Source organism: Phycodurus eques, unplaced genomic scaffold, assembly GCF_024500275.1.
Source record: "Phycodurus eques isolate BA_2022a unplaced genomic scaffold, UOR_Pequ_1.1 contig_29, whole genome shotgun sequence".
NCBI classification, from domain to species: domain Eukaryota; kingdom Metazoa; phylum Chordata; class Actinopteri; order Syngnathiformes; family Syngnathidae; genus Phycodurus; species Phycodurus eques.
In genome coordinates this window covers 214,768-231,506 of record NW_026904026.1, presented here as the reverse complement: position 1 = coordinate 231,506, position 16,739 = coordinate 214,768, and the positions used below count along the sequence as shown (strand labels likewise).

The 16,739-nt window shown below is 43.8% G+C and overlaps 1 protein-coding gene across 4 annotated transcripts in view; it reads right to left on the bottom strand.

Annotated features, from left to right (window-relative positions):
• LOC133398274 (gastrula zinc finger protein XlCGF57.1-like) overlaps positions 1 to 16,202 on the bottom strand; it is a 41,414-nt gene extending 25,212 nt beyond the window's left edge. The window contains exons 1-2 of one of the 4 annotated variants that reach the window (XM_061669914.1): positions 15,634 to 16,202; positions 1,394 to 4,123 (exon numbers count right to left, since the gene is read on the bottom strand). In XM_061669914.1, coding sequence (XP_061525898.1) covers positions 2,238 to 4,123; positions 15,634 to 15,757 — 2,010 coding nt within the window. In that variant the 5' untranslated portion in view covers positions 15,758 to 16,202 and the 3' untranslated portion in view covers positions 1,394 to 2,237. Of the gene's footprint in view, positions 1 to 1,393; positions 4,124 to 5,902; positions 5,958 to 15,633 lie in introns of those variants that run through there. The other 3 variants (XM_061669916.1, XR_009767780.1, XM_061669917.1) reach the window with 3 other exon arrangements.
• Positions 16,203 to 16,739: the final 537 nt, after the last annotated feature.

Genomic DNA, 16,739 nt, shown 5'->3' with positions numbered 1-16,739 from the left:
GTCAGAAGGAGCTACATTGTGTCTTTGTAGATCTAGAGAAAGCCTATGACAGAGTACCCAGAGAGGAACTGTGGAACTGCATGCGGAAGTCTGGAGTGGCAGAGAAGTATGTTAGAATAATACAGGACATGTACGAGGGCAGCAGAACAGCGGTGAGGTGTGCTGTAGGTGTGACAGAAGAATTTAAGGTGGACGTGGGACTGCATCAGGGATCAGCCCTGAGCCCCTTCCTTTTTGCAGTGGTGATGGATAGGCTGACAGATGAGGTTAGACTGGAATCCCCGTGGACCATGATGTTTGCAGATGACATTGTGATCTGCAGTGAAAGCAGGGAGCAGCTGGAGGAACAGTTAGAAAGATGGAGGCATGCACTGGAAAGAAGAGGAATGAAGATTAGCCGAAGTAAAACAGAATATATGTGCATGAATGAGAGGGCTGGTGGGGGAAGAATGAGGCTACAGGGAGAAGCGATAGCAAGGGTGGAGGACTTTAAATACTTGGGGTCAACCGTCCAGAGCAATGGTGAGTGTGGTCAGGAAGTGAAGAAACGGGTCCAAGCAGGTTGGAACGGGTGGAGGAAGGTGTCAGGTGTGTTATGTGACAGAAGAGTCTCTGCTAGGATGAAGGGCAAAGTTTATAAAACAGTAGGTGAGGCCAGCCATGATGTACTGGATTAGAGACAGTGGCACTGAAGAGACAACAGGAAGCAGAGCTGGAGGTGGCGGAAATGAAGATGTTGAGGTTCGCTCTTGGAGTGACCACGTTGGATAAAATTAGAAATGAGCTCATCAGAGGGACAGCCAAGGTTCCATGTTTTGGAGACAAAGTTAGAGAGCGCAGACTTCAATGGTTTGGACACGTCCAGAGGAGAAATAGTGAGTATATTGGAAGAAGGATGATGAGGATGGAGCTGCCAGGCAAGAGAGGCTCGAGGAAGACCAAAGAGAAGGTTGATGGATGTCGTGAGGGAAGACATGATGGCAGTTGGTGTTGGAGAGGAGGATGCAGGAGATAGGCTTACATGGAAAAGGATGACGCGCTGTGGCGACCCCTAACGGGACAAGCCGAAAGGAAAAGAAGAAGTTGTCAGTGTGACATGTCATATCACCTTCAGGCTTTTTATCATCATCATCTTCATCAGTATGAGGAGAGTGTGACGTCATGTCGTCACTCTCTGATAGTGGAGCTCAGAGGCCGTCTGCGTGTGATCCTCCACAGTCCCCCAGCTTTGCAGTTTTTCCACTTTGGCCTTGTTACTTCGGCCATTTTATTTGCTTTATGTTGTGAGCATTTTGTTTTTGGCGGGTTTTCAATGGATTAAAGACATTTCCATTCTTTTTAATGGGGGAAATGGATTTGATATACAAGCAAATTGAGTCACCCTCACTGTTTTAAGAGGCATATTTTATTAAGGATCACCAATATGTGTTCGTTTACCACCAAAAGTCAAAGTGTCTTTACAGTCTATTGCAATCAATCATTTACTTATTTGATATTCCATCCATCCATTTTCTGAGCCGCTTCTCCTCACTAGGGTCGCGGGCGTGCTGGAGCCTTTCCCAGCTATCCAAGAAACGTGACTTAATGTCCCAAAACTGTCAACAATCATTACCAACATTTATGCGGACATCTCTACTCATGGCAGCTTCAACCTTTGAAAATACTCCAACAATCAGCCCCATAGTTTAGATTATATGGATCAGATAAGATCAAATCAGATCAGCTGCAGTTTCGGGACATCAAGTCACGTTAGTCGTTCGGCCGGGAGACGCTCGTCATGGGTCATCCGAGTATGACAGCCAGCTGAAGTCCACGTCTGTCACACAATGCCGCCTACAGAAACACCTTTGTGATCTATACATACATTTGATCTACACATACATACATATCCTGTACATTTGTGGTGCAATCAATACAAAATAGAGCGGCCGTATGTTCAATGAGGAAATGTTATCAGATCCTGCTCATTATGTTTCAGGCTGTAACATGCTGACGTCTTAAAATCAAATATTTCATCAGTCTAGGTTTCTAAAATTACTACGCAGTGTATTTTGGAGGATTTTTATTCTGTAGAGATTTTTGAGTCCCTTTAAAGTATTTTGGCACCAATGTTAATTCTTAACACTAGTGGGACTTTCAGAAAAGATATGGACAACGAGATAGATACAATACAAGCTGGTACACAGAATACAAGAATGGAGATTTTTTTTCTAAATCAGTAACAGTAATTACTTAGATTAAACATTTACATTTTCATTGAAAGCATCTTGATCACTGCTATTCTCACCAGCACACTTGTGTGTCTTAACCCGAGATTTACGAGAGAATCTTTGGCCACAAACTGAGCAGGAAAAAGGTTTCTCTCCAGTGTGGGTTCTTGTGTGTATTTTTAAGTCTTCCTTTTCAGAGAATCTTTTGTCACAATCTGAGCAGGAAAATTGTTTCTCACCAGTGTGTGTTCTTGTGTGTCTTTTTAAGTTTTCCTTCTGAGAGAATCTTTGGCCACAATCTGAGCAGGAAAATGGTTTCTCACCAGTGTGTGTTCTTGTGTGTCTTTTTAAGCTTCCCTTCTGAGAGAATCTTTGGCCACAATCTGAGCAGACAAAAGGTTTCTCACCAGTGTGTGTTCTTGTGTGTTTTTTTAAGTCTTCCTTTTCAGAGAATCCTTTGTCACAATCTGAGCAGGAAAATGGTTTCTCACCAGTGTGTGTTCTTGTGTGTAATTTTAAGCTTCCCTTCACAGAGAATCTTTGGCCACAAACTGAGCAGGAAAAAAGTTTCTCTCCAGTGTGGGTTCTTGTGTGCTTTTTAAAATTTCCTTTTTCAGAGAATCTTTGACCACGAACTGAGCAGGAAAAAGGTTTCTTACCAGTGTGTGTTCTTGTGTGTATTTTTAAGCTTCCCTTCAAAGAGAATCTTTGGCCACAAACTGAGCAGGAAAAAGGTTGCTCTCCAGTGTGGGTTCTTGTGTGTATTTTTAAGCTTCCCTTTTCAGAGAATCTCTGACCACAAACTAAGCAAGCAAAAGGTTTCTCACCAGTGTGGATTCTTGTGTGTATTTTTAAGCTTCCCTTCACAGAGAATCTTTGGCCACAAACTGAGCAGGAAAAAGGTTTCTCTCCAGTGTGGGTTCTTGTGTGTATTTTTAAGCTTCCCTTCACAGAGAATCTTTGGCCACAATCTAAGCAGACAAAAGGTTTCTCACCAGTGTGTGTTCTTGTGTGTTTTTTTAAGTCTTTCTTTTCAGAGAATCTTTTGTCACAATCTGAGCAGGAAAATGGTTTCTCACCAGTGTGTGTTCTTGTGTGTCTTTTTAAGCTTTCCTTCTGAGAGAATCTTTGGCCACAATCTGAGCAGGAAAATGGTTTCTCACCAGTGTGTGTTCTTGTGTGTCTTTTTAAGCTTCCCTTCTGAGAGAATCTTTGGCCACAATCTGAGCAGACAAAAGGTTTCTCACCAGTGTGTGTTCTTGTGTGTTTTTTTAAGTCTTCCTTTTCAGAGAATCTTTTGTCACAATCTGAGCAGGAAAATGGTTTCTCACCAGTGTGTGTTCGTGTGTGTAATTTTAAGCTTCTCTTCCAAGAGAATCTTTGACCACAAACTGAGCAGGCAAAATCTCTCTCCCCTGTGTGTATTTTCATGTGGAGTTTCAAATTGCTCTGAACAGCAAAATGCTTCCCACACTGAGAACATTTCCATTCTTTGTTTTCAGTGTGACATGTCATATCACCTTCACACTGTCCATTATCATCATCAGTGTGAGGAGGGTGTGAAGTCATGTCATCACGATCTGACAGTGGAGCTAAGAGGCCGTCTGCTTGTGATCCTCCACAGTGGTCTCCATCACCTTCTGTTGTCATCTGTTGACTTGAACTGCTGCTTGGAGGCTCTGCCCCTCTGCTCTCCTCACTTTGACCTTCACTCTTCAAAGGGACACCAGTCAATTGAATCTTGGTGATATCCTCCTCCTCTTCGATGTAGGTGCACACTTCTTCCTCCTCTTTTTTAATCAAAATGGGCTCCTCTTCCTCTTTAATGTGGTGGACCTCTTCGTCCTCCACTTCCTCTTTAATGTGAGGGGGCTCTGGCTCCTGCCGCTCAGTACAAAGATATTCAGTTATGTCTGGAAGACAAGACAAACACACATGGTTCGGTATATCTTTTCTCATGTTGCGACTTTAATGTTGTGTATTATGGGTTAGATTTATATTCAAGGTTAACGTGAAAGCCAAATGAGTTTGATATATTGGAACTAATAAAATTGGGCAGGACAACAATAAAATGTGAAAATTAATAAAGTTAATAAAACAAGTATTAATAAAGGTAATACAGTGGACCCCTGCATACTCCCGGTTTGGCATTTGCAATTTTTGTACAAAAGACAAGTATTTGTATGTTTCAGGCAGGCAATGTTCATGAACTCAGCTAAGTTTTGGTCGCTCGTGTGCGCGCAAGTGGGTGAGCGAGGGGGAGAGATAGCGGCACTGCGAGGAAGAATACAATGTTTTGCAAATCATTGTCAAGTGGGTTGCCAAGCCACCAGGAGCGATGGAGCGAAAGGTAGTAATTGGCTTATGTGGCTGGGTTAATGTGAGTGAGCTCAGCCCCAGTTTAAAATTGCTGGTTTAACCACCAGAGGTCGCCAAACCAAATTTTGATCATGATTATGAGTCGCCAGCTCAAGCATATGTCTTCTTAACCACCAGAGGTCGCCAAACCTATTTTTGGCCAGAATTAAGAGTCGCTGGTTCAAGCATAAGTCATCTTAATGTCCTTATACTATCAGAATCCATATCACAATAAACATACACATACTGGTGTCAACAACTGTTAAATCTATTAAATGTTATATCCTTGATATATCTTTGATGTACTCACATAAAGGATTGTTGGATACTGAATACATCAAGCCTAGTGAGGCTGTTTTACATTATTCTTACTTTTGTATGACTGTTAGACATACATCAAGCCTAGTGAGGATGTTTTACATTATTCTTACTTTTGTATTACTGTTAGACAATGCTTTGAAACTGCTTTTGGGAAAAAACTGTAACCTGTGTAGGATTGTCTCTCTCAGACGAAACAACACAAGATATACTACAAAAACAAAGAACAAACCTGTTGAATGCATGAGAGAATTGTATTCACATTTATTGACATATACACATTTATTGCATATTGCTCAGAGATTAACATGGTGTTATGAAATGTATTGTTTGGGTTCAAGACATATATGATGTGCTTGTAACTAAATGTATTCGTTGAAAACCTAATTGAGTGAGCAAGTGAGGGTCAAAGTCAGGACACGTTGAAAAGTGAAGTGAAAGGTACTTTCCACTCGGTTCATGTCAGGACATGACAACAGCGAGGGGTACTGGGGGCATGTCAAGACATGATACCAGCAACGGAACATTAGAGAAGGAGGAAGGTCTAAACCCGACCAAGTTCATAAAAGCCTCACACACAAAATACACGGGGCTCTCTTATCCATCAAAGGATAGGGAGACGCACGCTCTTTTCTCTCGCAATGACGGGGACATGCTGACAGGAGGAATTAATCAGGCTACTTGGATTGCTTGTCTATTTTTTGGGGATTTTCCTCCTTAATTGGGTAAGACTTAAAGAATCTTATAATAAGGTAATTATAAGAACCGCCATCGACATTGCGTGGATAGGGAGAAGGGCTAGTCAGCTGTTCTAAGATGATGGCGCCTACCAGTGTGGCCGCCTCGGTAACGCGCTCTCTAGTATTGTCTTTGTTTTTGTGTTTTTCGTCCGTCTTTGGAGACCTTACACGACTCACTTACACAAGGGGAGACCTGCTAACCATCAAGGAGGCTACTCCGGACTTTCTGTCACCAACTTTCGAAAATCCGCTCAGTTTTTTCCCCGAGTTACTCACCGGAGCGGCGTCCGCGGTTTTCGGCGCATGGATGCGGAAGCGGCGCCACAGAGGAAAACGAGCCGGAATTCAGGTGAAACTCCGCAAGAGAGGACACAGATTGGCGTTCCCGTCGATCCCCCTCGCGAATGTACGCTCCCTACCCAACAAAATGGACGAGCTTCATCTTCTGTTAAAGACCAGTAAAGACTTCGGACGTTCCGCGGCCATGTGCTTCACGGAGACCTGGCTTTGCGACGCCGTACCCGATGGCGCCGTCATGCTTCCCGGCTTCAACATTCATCGAGCGGACCGCGACATGGAATCATCGGGAAAAACGAAGGGCGGCGGGATATGCCTCCATATAAACGAAAAATGGTGTACGGACGTCACGGTGCTCAGCACACACTGCAGCCCGCATTTGGAGTCGCTGTTTCTGAACTGTAAACCATTTTACGCGCCACGTGAGTTTGCATCGTTTATACTGGCTGGAGTCTATATCACACCGCAAGCTAACACGAGCGCCGCATTGCTAACGCTCGCCGAACAAGTCAACGAAATTGAAAAAAAACACCCTGACTCACCCCTCATTATTCTCGGGGACTTTAACAAAGCTAAACTCAACCACGAACTCCCTAAATACAAGCAGCACATCGACTGTCCTACCAGGGAAAATAATACTTTAGACCACTGCTACACTACGGTCAAAAACGCATACCGTGCTATACCTCGTGCAGCCCTGGGCTCGTCTGATCACTGCTTAATTCACTTAATACCGACGTACAAGCAAGAACTTAAATGTGCGAAGCCTACAGTGAAAACAGTCAAAAAGTGGACCAATGAAGCCAAGATGGAACTTCAAAGCTGTTTAGACTGCACAGACTGGAGTGTCTTTGAAAATTCAGCCGGCAGCCTGGATGAATATACGGACACTGTCACATTCTATATCAGTTTCTGTGAAGAGGTTTGTGTACCAACAAAATCATTTCGGACATTCAACAACAACAAGCCGTGGTTCACTGCTAAACTTAAGCAGCTTCGCCAAGCTAAGGAAGATGCATATCAGAGCGGGGACAGGGCCCTGTATAATCGAGCTAGAAACCAGCTTACTAAAGAAATTAACATTGCAAAGAGGATCTATGCAGCAAAGTTGGAAAAACAGTTTAGCGCGAACGACTCGAAATCAGTCTGGCGTGCATTCCAATCGCTGACTAATTACAAGCGACGATCCCCCCAAGCTGAGAACAATAGCACACTAGCCAACGACTTGAATACCTTCTATTGCAGATTTGAAAAGGACAGTTTCACTCCACACACCCACCCGGCCGCACCCGCGACCACAACCACACCTCTGACTTCTGCGTTAACCATCCATGAACAGGATGTGAGACGCATCTTCAAACAACAGAAGATTAACAAAGCAACAGGACCGGACCATGTGTCCCCATCCTGCCTCAAAGTCTGCGCGGACCAGCTCGCTCCAGTCTTCACTCAGATCTTCAACAGATCTTTGGAAATGTGCGAAGTTCCATCCTGTTTCAAACGCTCCACCATCATTCCAGTCCCCAAGAAACCTGCTTCTTGGGGACTGGAACCTGCTTCTGGTCTGAATGACTACAGGCCTGTCGCTTTGACATCTGTGGTCATGAAGTCCTTTGAACGTCTCGTGCTGGACCACCTCAAGAGTGTCACAGGTCCCCTGCTGGACCCCCTGCAGTTTGCCTACCAAGCGAACAGGTCTGCGGATGATGCAGTCAACATGGGACTGCACTTCATCCTAGAACACCTCGACAGTGCAGGGACCTACGCGAGGATCCTGTTCGTGGACTTCAGCTCAGCGTTCAACACCATCATCCCTGAACTCCTTTCAACCAAGCTTCTCCAGCTCAGCGTCTCACCTGCCATCTGCCAGTGGATTTACAGCTTTCTGACGGGCAGGACACAGCAGGTCAGGCTGGGGGAGGCCACCTCATCCACACGCAGCATCAGCACTGGGGCGCCCCAAGGTTGTGTCCTCTCTCCGCTGCTCTTCTCTCTCTACACGAACGACTGCACCTCAGCGAACCCGACTGTCAAGCTCCTGAAGTTTGCAGATGACACCACTGTCATCGGCCTCATCAGGGACGGTGACGAGTCTGCATATCGACAGGAAGCGGAGCGGCCGGAGCTGTGGTGCGGGCGACACAACCTGGAGCTGAACACGCTCAAGACGGTAGAGATGATCGTGGACTTCAGGAGGCATCCTTCGCCACAGCTGCCCCTCACGTTGTCCAGCTGCCTTGTGTCAACCGTCGAGACCTTCAAGTTCCTGGGAATTACAATCTCTCAGGACCTGAAGTGGGCGAACAACATCAACTCCGTCCTCAAAAAGGCCCAGCAGAGGATGTACTTCCTGCGGCTTCTGAGAAAGCACGGCCTGCCACCGGAGCTGCTGAGACAGTTCTACACAGCGGTCATCGAATCGGTCCTGTGTTCTTCCATCACAGTCTGGTTTGGTGCTGCTACAAAAAAGGACAAACTCCGACTGCAACGGACAATCAAAACTGCTGAAAGGATTGTCGGTACCCCCCTACCCACCATTGAGGACTTGCACGCTGCCAGAACTAAGACAAGGGCGTGCAAAATCCTCTCGGACCGTCTGCACCCCGGTCACCAGCTCTTCCAGCTCCTTCCCTCAGGTAGGCGCTACCGATCAACGCAAACTAGAACTAGTAGACATTCCAACAGCTTCTTCCCTCTTGCGATCAACTTCTTAAACACCTAACCTATAATTCCATTACAACAAGCTGCCAATTTTTTGACTTGAGTTCGTTGTCACATTTCTGTGGGGCCAATTATGTATTACTTGTGCACTCACTGTAGTTGTCTCGCCATGCTGCACTATTTGCATATACTGGCCACTCATGCCAGAGTAGCATCTGCTCCATTTGCACACTGATTGAGGAGTATCTGTAACATTTGCACAACCAACATTGTCCCAGATGATCGCACTACTCGTCACTTTAAACCGCATACACTCCTTGAAGTCTCAGCGCCCTTTGCACAATGGTCATTGCACCGGACTATTGCAATATTAGTCGTTCGAACTGCTCTAAGTGCTAGAGGACTCTGCATCTTTTTGCACAATTGTTTTTTGTCAATGTCTTTATGTCCCGAAAGTGTTCTGTAAATTGACTGTTTGTTGTACTAGAGCGGCTCCAACTACCGGAGACAAATTCCTTGTGTGTTTTGGACATACTTGGCAAATAAAGATGATTCTGATTCTGATTCAGAGATTCTTATTTTCCAAAATACCTTATTATTAATTTGGCTTAGAAATCTGTAGGACTTGATCACCCTTTTAAAGCTCACTCAAAAGGTTATACTTGTCTTATGATTTTATATTTTTAACTTTTTCCTTTTTGTTATTATCAGTATCATTATTTACTCTATTACATACCCTTGCTGTCATATTATTATCATTATATTTTTTGTTAATCACTATATTAAAAATCTTGATTTAATTCTTTTCTATCTTAGTCATTCTTATGAGTAGTCTCATACCTACCACTCAACCTCTTATAAGTGAATGAACGCTGTCGACACTAATATCACCGTGTCGTAATACTATCCCCAAAAGTAACTCATCGATATCACTTCGGCTTAATACAAAAACAAATCCGTATGGTCCTAACAAGGATTGTTAAATTTACTAGGTAAATGACAAGTGCAAACGATTCATAGAGATGGAGCTGCTGTAAAAACGGAGCGCTCACATTATTGTCCTTTTACTCGGTACAGTTACTCATCAAGGGGTGATAAGTGAGAGCAAATCGGATTGGCTCCGAAAAACTAAAACCAGTTGGCATACCTAGGCGAATTCATCTCGACACCGACTTGAAAAGCTCCTGCTATATAACAGGGGCTATTAACCCTTTAAACGGAGAGTCGGTCAGGACATTTCTCCCGATTAATCCTGCGGATAAGCGGAATCTGACACCATGTTCAACCTATATTTAATTGAATACACTACAAAGACAAGATATTTAATGTTCAAATTGATCAACTTTATTGTTTTTAGCAAATAATCATTAACTTGGAATTTTATGGCTGCAACACGTTCCAAAACAGCTGGGACAGGTGGCAAAAAAGACTGAGAAAGTTGAGGAATGCTCATCAAACACCTGCTTGGAACATCCCACAGGTGAACAGGCTCATTGGGAACAGGTGGGTGCCATGATTGGGTAGAAAAGGAGCTTCCTTGAATTGCTGTCATTCACAAGCATAGATGGGGCGAGCTTCACCTCTTTGTGAACAAGTGCGTGAGAAAATAGTCAAACAGTTTAAGGAGAATGTTCCTCAATGTAAAATTGCAAGGAATTTAGGGATTTCATCATCTGCGGTCCATATCATCAACAAAAGGTTCAGAGAATCTGGAGAAATCACTGCGTGTAAGCGGCAAGGCCGAAAACCAACATTGAATGCCCGTGACCTTCGATCCCTGAGGCGGCACTGCATCAAAAACCGACACCAATGTGTAAAGGATATCACGACATGGGCTCAGGAACACTTCAGAAAATCAATGTCAGTAACTACAGTTCGACGCTTCATCCGTAAGTGCAACATGAAACTCTACTATGCAAAGCAAAAACAATTTGTCAACAACACCCAGAAACGGCGCCGGCTTCTCTGGGCACGAGCTCATCTAAGATGGACTGATGCAAAGTGGAAAAGTTTTCTGTGGTCCGACGAGTCCACATTTCAAATTGTTTTAGGAAATTGTGGACGTCGTGTCCTCTGGGACAAAGAGGAAATGAACCATCCGGACTGTTATGGGCGCAAAGTTCAAAAGCCAGCCTCGGTGATAGTATGGGGCTGTGTTAGTGCCAATGGCATAGGTAACTCACACATCTGTGAAGGGACCATTAATGCTGAAAGGTACATACAGGTTTTGGAGAAACATATGCTGCCATCCAAGCAACGTCTTTTTCATGGACGCCCCTGCTTATTCCAGCAAGACAATACCAAACCGCATTCTGCATGTGTTACAACAGCGTGGCTTCATAGTAAAAGAGTGCGGGTACTAGACTGGCCTGCCTGCAGTCCAGGCCTGTCTACCATTGAAAACGTGTGGCGCATTATGAAGCGTAAAATACGACAACGGAGACTCGGGACTGTTGAACAGCTGAAGCTGTACATCAAGCAAGAATGGGAAAGAATTCCACCTACAAAGCTTCAACAATTAGTGTCCTCAGTTCCCAAACGTTTATTGAATGTTGTTAAAAGAAAAGGTGATGTAACACAGTGGTAAACATGACCCTGTCCCAGCTTTTTTGGAACGTGTTGCAGCCATAAAATAACCATAACCCCGGGGACGACCCAGGACACGCTGGAGAGACTACATCTCTCGGCTGGCCTGGGGACGCCTCGGGATCCCCCCGGAAGAGCTGGATGAAGTGGCTGGGGAGAGGGAAGTCTGGGCGTCCCTGCTAAAGCTACTGCCTCCGCTTCCACCTTCTTCCCTCGTGTTGACGAAATCACGTTGTGCTCGTCCGTGCTCCATTGAGCTTCACAATTTAACTCTTTCCTGCCATTAACAGGTGACACATTGGACAACTGGTTACCACATCTGCCTCACAGTTCTGAGGACTGGGGTTCAAATCCCGACCCCGCCTGTGTGGAGTTTGCATGTTCTCCCCGTGCCTGCGTGGGTTTTCCGATTTCCTCCCACATTCCAAAAACACGCGTGGTAGGTTAACTGAAAACTGAATTTTCAGGGGTGCACATACAAATTTTGGTCTGGTGCTCAATGGCGCACCAGAGGTTGTTGCTTGGTGACGCAAACCCCCACCGACCTCAATGGCAGTTGTGAATGTCATTCTAGGATTTATAACTATTAATTACAGTACTGCTATATTGAACAATATAACAACACAATATAGATGTAGCCTATAGCAATATCTTGAAAGGTGTTCTTTGGATGTATTCACAATGTGTCCTCTAACTTAATTTAGCTCTGACCTAATTAAATAGATCTAATACAATGAACGATCTGGAAAAGGTTTATACTCAGAAGGTCCGTCCATCTATTTTCTGAACCGCTTATCCTCACTCGTGTCACGGTGTGCTGGTGCCTATCTTCGGGAAAGGGGTGAGGTCCACCCTGAACTGGTCGCCAGCGAATCGCAGGGCACATATAGACAAACAACCATTTGCACTCACATTCACACCTATGGACAATTTAGAGTCTTCAATCAACCTACCATGCATGTTTTTGGAATGTGGGAGGAAACTGGAGTACCCGGGAAAAACTGGTAGTAACGTAATTGCACAAAATGGAAAGTGCAATAATTGCTACTTTCAAAAGCTTCTGAAGACACTCAAATTGAGTCACAATCAAGAATGTATTAGGCATTCATGTAACTGAAGGCAAAGTTTTATGTTCAGAAATAGAATACTGTTCATTTAAATGTGTGTTTCCTTTGGAATAAAAAAAGGGAACTGGCCTGTCTAAAAGTGACACATTTATGAATATTATTGTTCACCTTTGTTCATATTTACAGAGCTTTACAATTTGAATGATTTAAATTAGCATGAGTCTCCTGTTTGTGGAAAATGGTGTGACATTTTTTTTTTCCCCCCATAAGAGATTTTGCCCTCCGAGACTTAATATTTTGTATTCCTAAGCTTTTGCTTGGTTTAAGTGCACAGATAAACTCCTTCTTTCACATGAGGCACTACTAACTGGAGTAATTCATGCAATTTTGGTAAGCCTAAATAGTTCAGGAAAACACACCATAGCTAGTTTTCGTGTCACATCACAATAAAGAACCCCTTGACGGTTAATTCGACCATCCAGTTGGCACATTTCGTTAAATTCGCAACTATATATTGTTATAACGTCAACATTTTGTCAACAGAATGCCAAATGATGAGCTAAAAGATAATGGCTAAAACTAGAAGTTAACTTAAAACGTTGGCAACTCGTTTGTGTTCAACTTAACTGAAATAAGCAGGGGCGTCCATGAAAAAGAAGTTGCTTGGATGGCAGCATGTTTCTCCAAAACCTGTATGTACCTTTCAGCATTAATGGTGCCTTCACAGATGTGTGAGTTACCCATGCCATTGGCACTAACACAGCCCCATACTATCACCGAGGCTGGTTTTTTAACTTTGCGCCCATAACAGTCCGGATGGTTCATTTTCTCTTTGTCCCGGAGGACACGACGTCCACAATTTCCTAAAACAATTTGAAATGTGGACTCGTCGGACCACAGAAAACTTTTCCACTTTTCATCAGTCCATCTTAGATGAGCTCGGGGCCAGAGAAGCCGGCGGCGTTTCTGGGTGTTGTTGAGAAATGGCTTTTGCTTTGCATAGTAGAGTTTCAAGTTGCACTTACGGCTGTAGCGCCGAATTGTATTTACTGACATTGGTTTTATGAAGTGTTCCTGAGCCCATGCGGTGATATCCTTCACACATTGATGTCGGTTTTTGATGCCGTGAGTGCCGCCTGAGGGATCGAAGGTCACGGGCATTCAATGTTGGTTTTCGGCCTTGCCGCTTACATGCAGTGATTTCTCCAGATTCTCCGAACGTTTTGATGATATTATGGACCGTAGCTGATGACATCCCTAAATTCCTTGCAATTGTACAGTTGAGGAACATTGTCCTTAAACTGTTTGACTATTTTCTCACGCACTTGTTCACAAAGAGGTGAACCTCACCCCATCTTTGCTTGTGAATGACAGCAATTCAGGGAAGCTCCTTTTCTACCCAATCATGGCACCCGCCTGTTCCCAATGAGCCTGTTCACCTGTGGGATGTTCCAAACAGGTGTTTGATGAGCATTCCTCAACTTCCTCAGTCTTTTTTGCCACCTGTCCCAGCTGTTTTGGAACGTGTTGCAGCCATAAAATTCAAAGTTAACAATTATTTGCTCAGAACAATCAAGTTTGTCAGTTTGAACATTAAATATCTTGTCTTTGTAGTGTATTCAATTAAATATAGGTTGAACATGATTTGCAAATCATAGTATTCGCTTTTTATTTATGTTTAACACAACGTCCCAACTTCATTGGAATTGGGCTTGTACATACCTGTAGAACTAGCCATTCATTTAGACACATTGTATATGATTTCCTACCTTGCATTCTATCTATATACTTATGTAATAATAGATAGACTTAAATCATAATTAATTCATTACAGATACTTATTTCATAATCCAATGAAAAAATTATCATGTTATTTATTTCTCATTTATGGCCATTATCCACAAGTGGTGAAAATATAGAACAATAGTGACCCTTCCAAGGAGTGGCCGGCCGACCGAAATTACCCAAAGAGCGCAGCGACGACTCATCCAAGAGGTCACAAAAGACCCCACAACAACATCCAAAGAACTGCAGGCCTCACTTGCCTCAGTTAAGGTCAGTGTTCATGACTCCACCAGAAGAAAGAGACTGGGTATAAATGGCCTGCATGATGAAAACCACTGCTTAGCAAAAAGAACATCAAGGCTCGTCTCAATATTGCCAGAAGCCATCTTGATTATCCCAAAAACTTTTGGGAAAATACTCTGTGCTCTGACGAGACAATAGTTGAACTTTTTGGAAGGTGTGTGTCCCATTACATCTGGCGTAAAAGTAATACGGCATTTCAGGAAAAAGGACCTCATACCAAAAGTAAAATATGGTGGTGGTAGTTTTGCTGCTTCGGGACCTGAAAGACTTGCTGTGATAATTGGAACCAATAATTCAGCTGTGCACCAAAAAATCCTAAAGGAAAATGTTTGTGATCTCAAGCTGAAACGAACTTGGGTTCTGCAGCAGGACAATGATCCAAAACACACCAGCAAGCCCACCTCTGAATGGCGCACCACACACCAGCAAATAGCCGAGTGCGTTTTGAAATCACGTCGTCTGTGCGGCTGCTAATGAGGCACTAACTTGTCACAGACACACTCCGACCTCCTGATTGGCTCAAACATGGAGGGTCTGACAACAAGTCTACTCCTGTGTATAGAAATTCTCATCCTGCTGATATTCCAAATTGTAGCTCCACGTTCACAGTAAGTCCTCAATAAAACCACATTTTTTTGACAATTTATGGTTTACACCTTGTTGTAAATGGCATGTCTGTATTACAAAACATGAACAATCCAAACCCACTGTCACAAAATCCTTGTACTCTGACCTTCATTTATTTTTTTTTTAGCTGAATAAAAGTTTTTCAAAAAGCAACTCTGAAAGATAAAATGCAAATGCATTGGACTAAAAAGGGTAAATAAAACTGTACTTAAGCTGTGATTCTTTCACATACCACTAGAGGAGCCCACGTACCACACCACACTTGGAGAATCACTGCCATGAACCACTGATTAGGTTTCGGGGACAATCACTTTTTCCACACAGGGCCTTGTAGGTTGGGATTTTGTGTTTACGTTTGTTGTCTTTGACTAACATTTACATTTGTTTCAGGATGGTTAACATTTAAGTGCGACAAACCTGCAAAAATACGTGGAATGGGTGTTTTTCTATATGTGCCCTGCGATTGGCTGGGCGACCAGTCCAGAGTGTACCCCACCTCGTGCCACAATTCAGCCGGGTTAGGCTCCAGCCCACCCGCGACCCTAATAAGGATAAGCGCTACAGAAAATGAATGAATGGTTTGTACGCTCCTGAAACCTCAGCAAATTCACTTTTGAAAAGAACCACATGCATAGAAATAGAGGTTTCATTCACACAAGGGAGAGGAAGAAGAGTCCAAACCTGCTGTGTGTAACACAACACGAGGCTGCATGCGAGTAGCGTCCACAAGTTGACGTCGTGGCTCGTCCTCCTCTTTTGCTCCAGAAAGTTCCTTCTCCGACGCTGCTGTCGTTCTTGCGCACATTTTCCACACGATAATCACAGGCGATCTCTAATTTGCGACGTGTTGCTGACACACGCGTCTCTTCGTTAGCGGCTAGCGAGCCAAGCTAAGCTAACGAGGCCGAGAAGCTTCAACGTGCGCCACCAAGACGAGTTTATTCGGACACGAAGGTTTAAATTATGTATTACTTCTTGAAAGTAGTAATGCACGCACTGTGTCGAGGTCTCAATACGTCTACAACTATTTCGGGAAGAATTCATTCGTGGAGCGAATTCGGTTCCTCAAGCAAAAGTGCACGAAAGTCGATCTGGAGCGGAAGTTGCTGGCAACCCGGGGAAGCGCATGCGCGGACGCAGGAGCTTGGATTTGACAGTTTGTTGCGATCGTTTCAAACTCAGTTTATGGTCAAATATACGGGATAAAACCGAGATAAAGAACATGCAGGTGCAATGAAGGCGAAACTCGACCAATTCCAGTTGAAGAAGCCAAGCCAGCCGCCCCGAATTTTGTTCATACTTGCATTACGGTAATAAGTCGCCAACTCGCGGCGAAAGCCACCTTCAAAATAAAAGCCTCACAATAACAGGGACGTCGACGCTTTAGAGAATAATTCATTCAAATAATTCTATAAATAAGCGCTCTGTTACAACGCAACCAGGAATCCAACCAGCAAGGTTCATTCGAATCTTCAGATGCATTAAAGTTTTTTATTTTATATTGTAGTATGTTTTAATAGTACCGAAGGCAGACTTCCTTTGAGAGGGCCAAATGTTTGGAGATCTGTGTTCACGCCAACCATCTTTTCTTTGTAGTTCTACATCAAAGGACTTCCTTCAGCCATTTGTATGTTTATTAGGTTTTCCTTCTCCTCCCAGACAGTAACATGTCTGGGGCTCACAACAGGCGTCCCGGTCTCCAAAGAGGACCGTTTTGCATCGTATAAAATAAGCCAGTCTGTGGTTATTTCACGGACACCGAGTGCCACCATGTGACCAGTTTAACA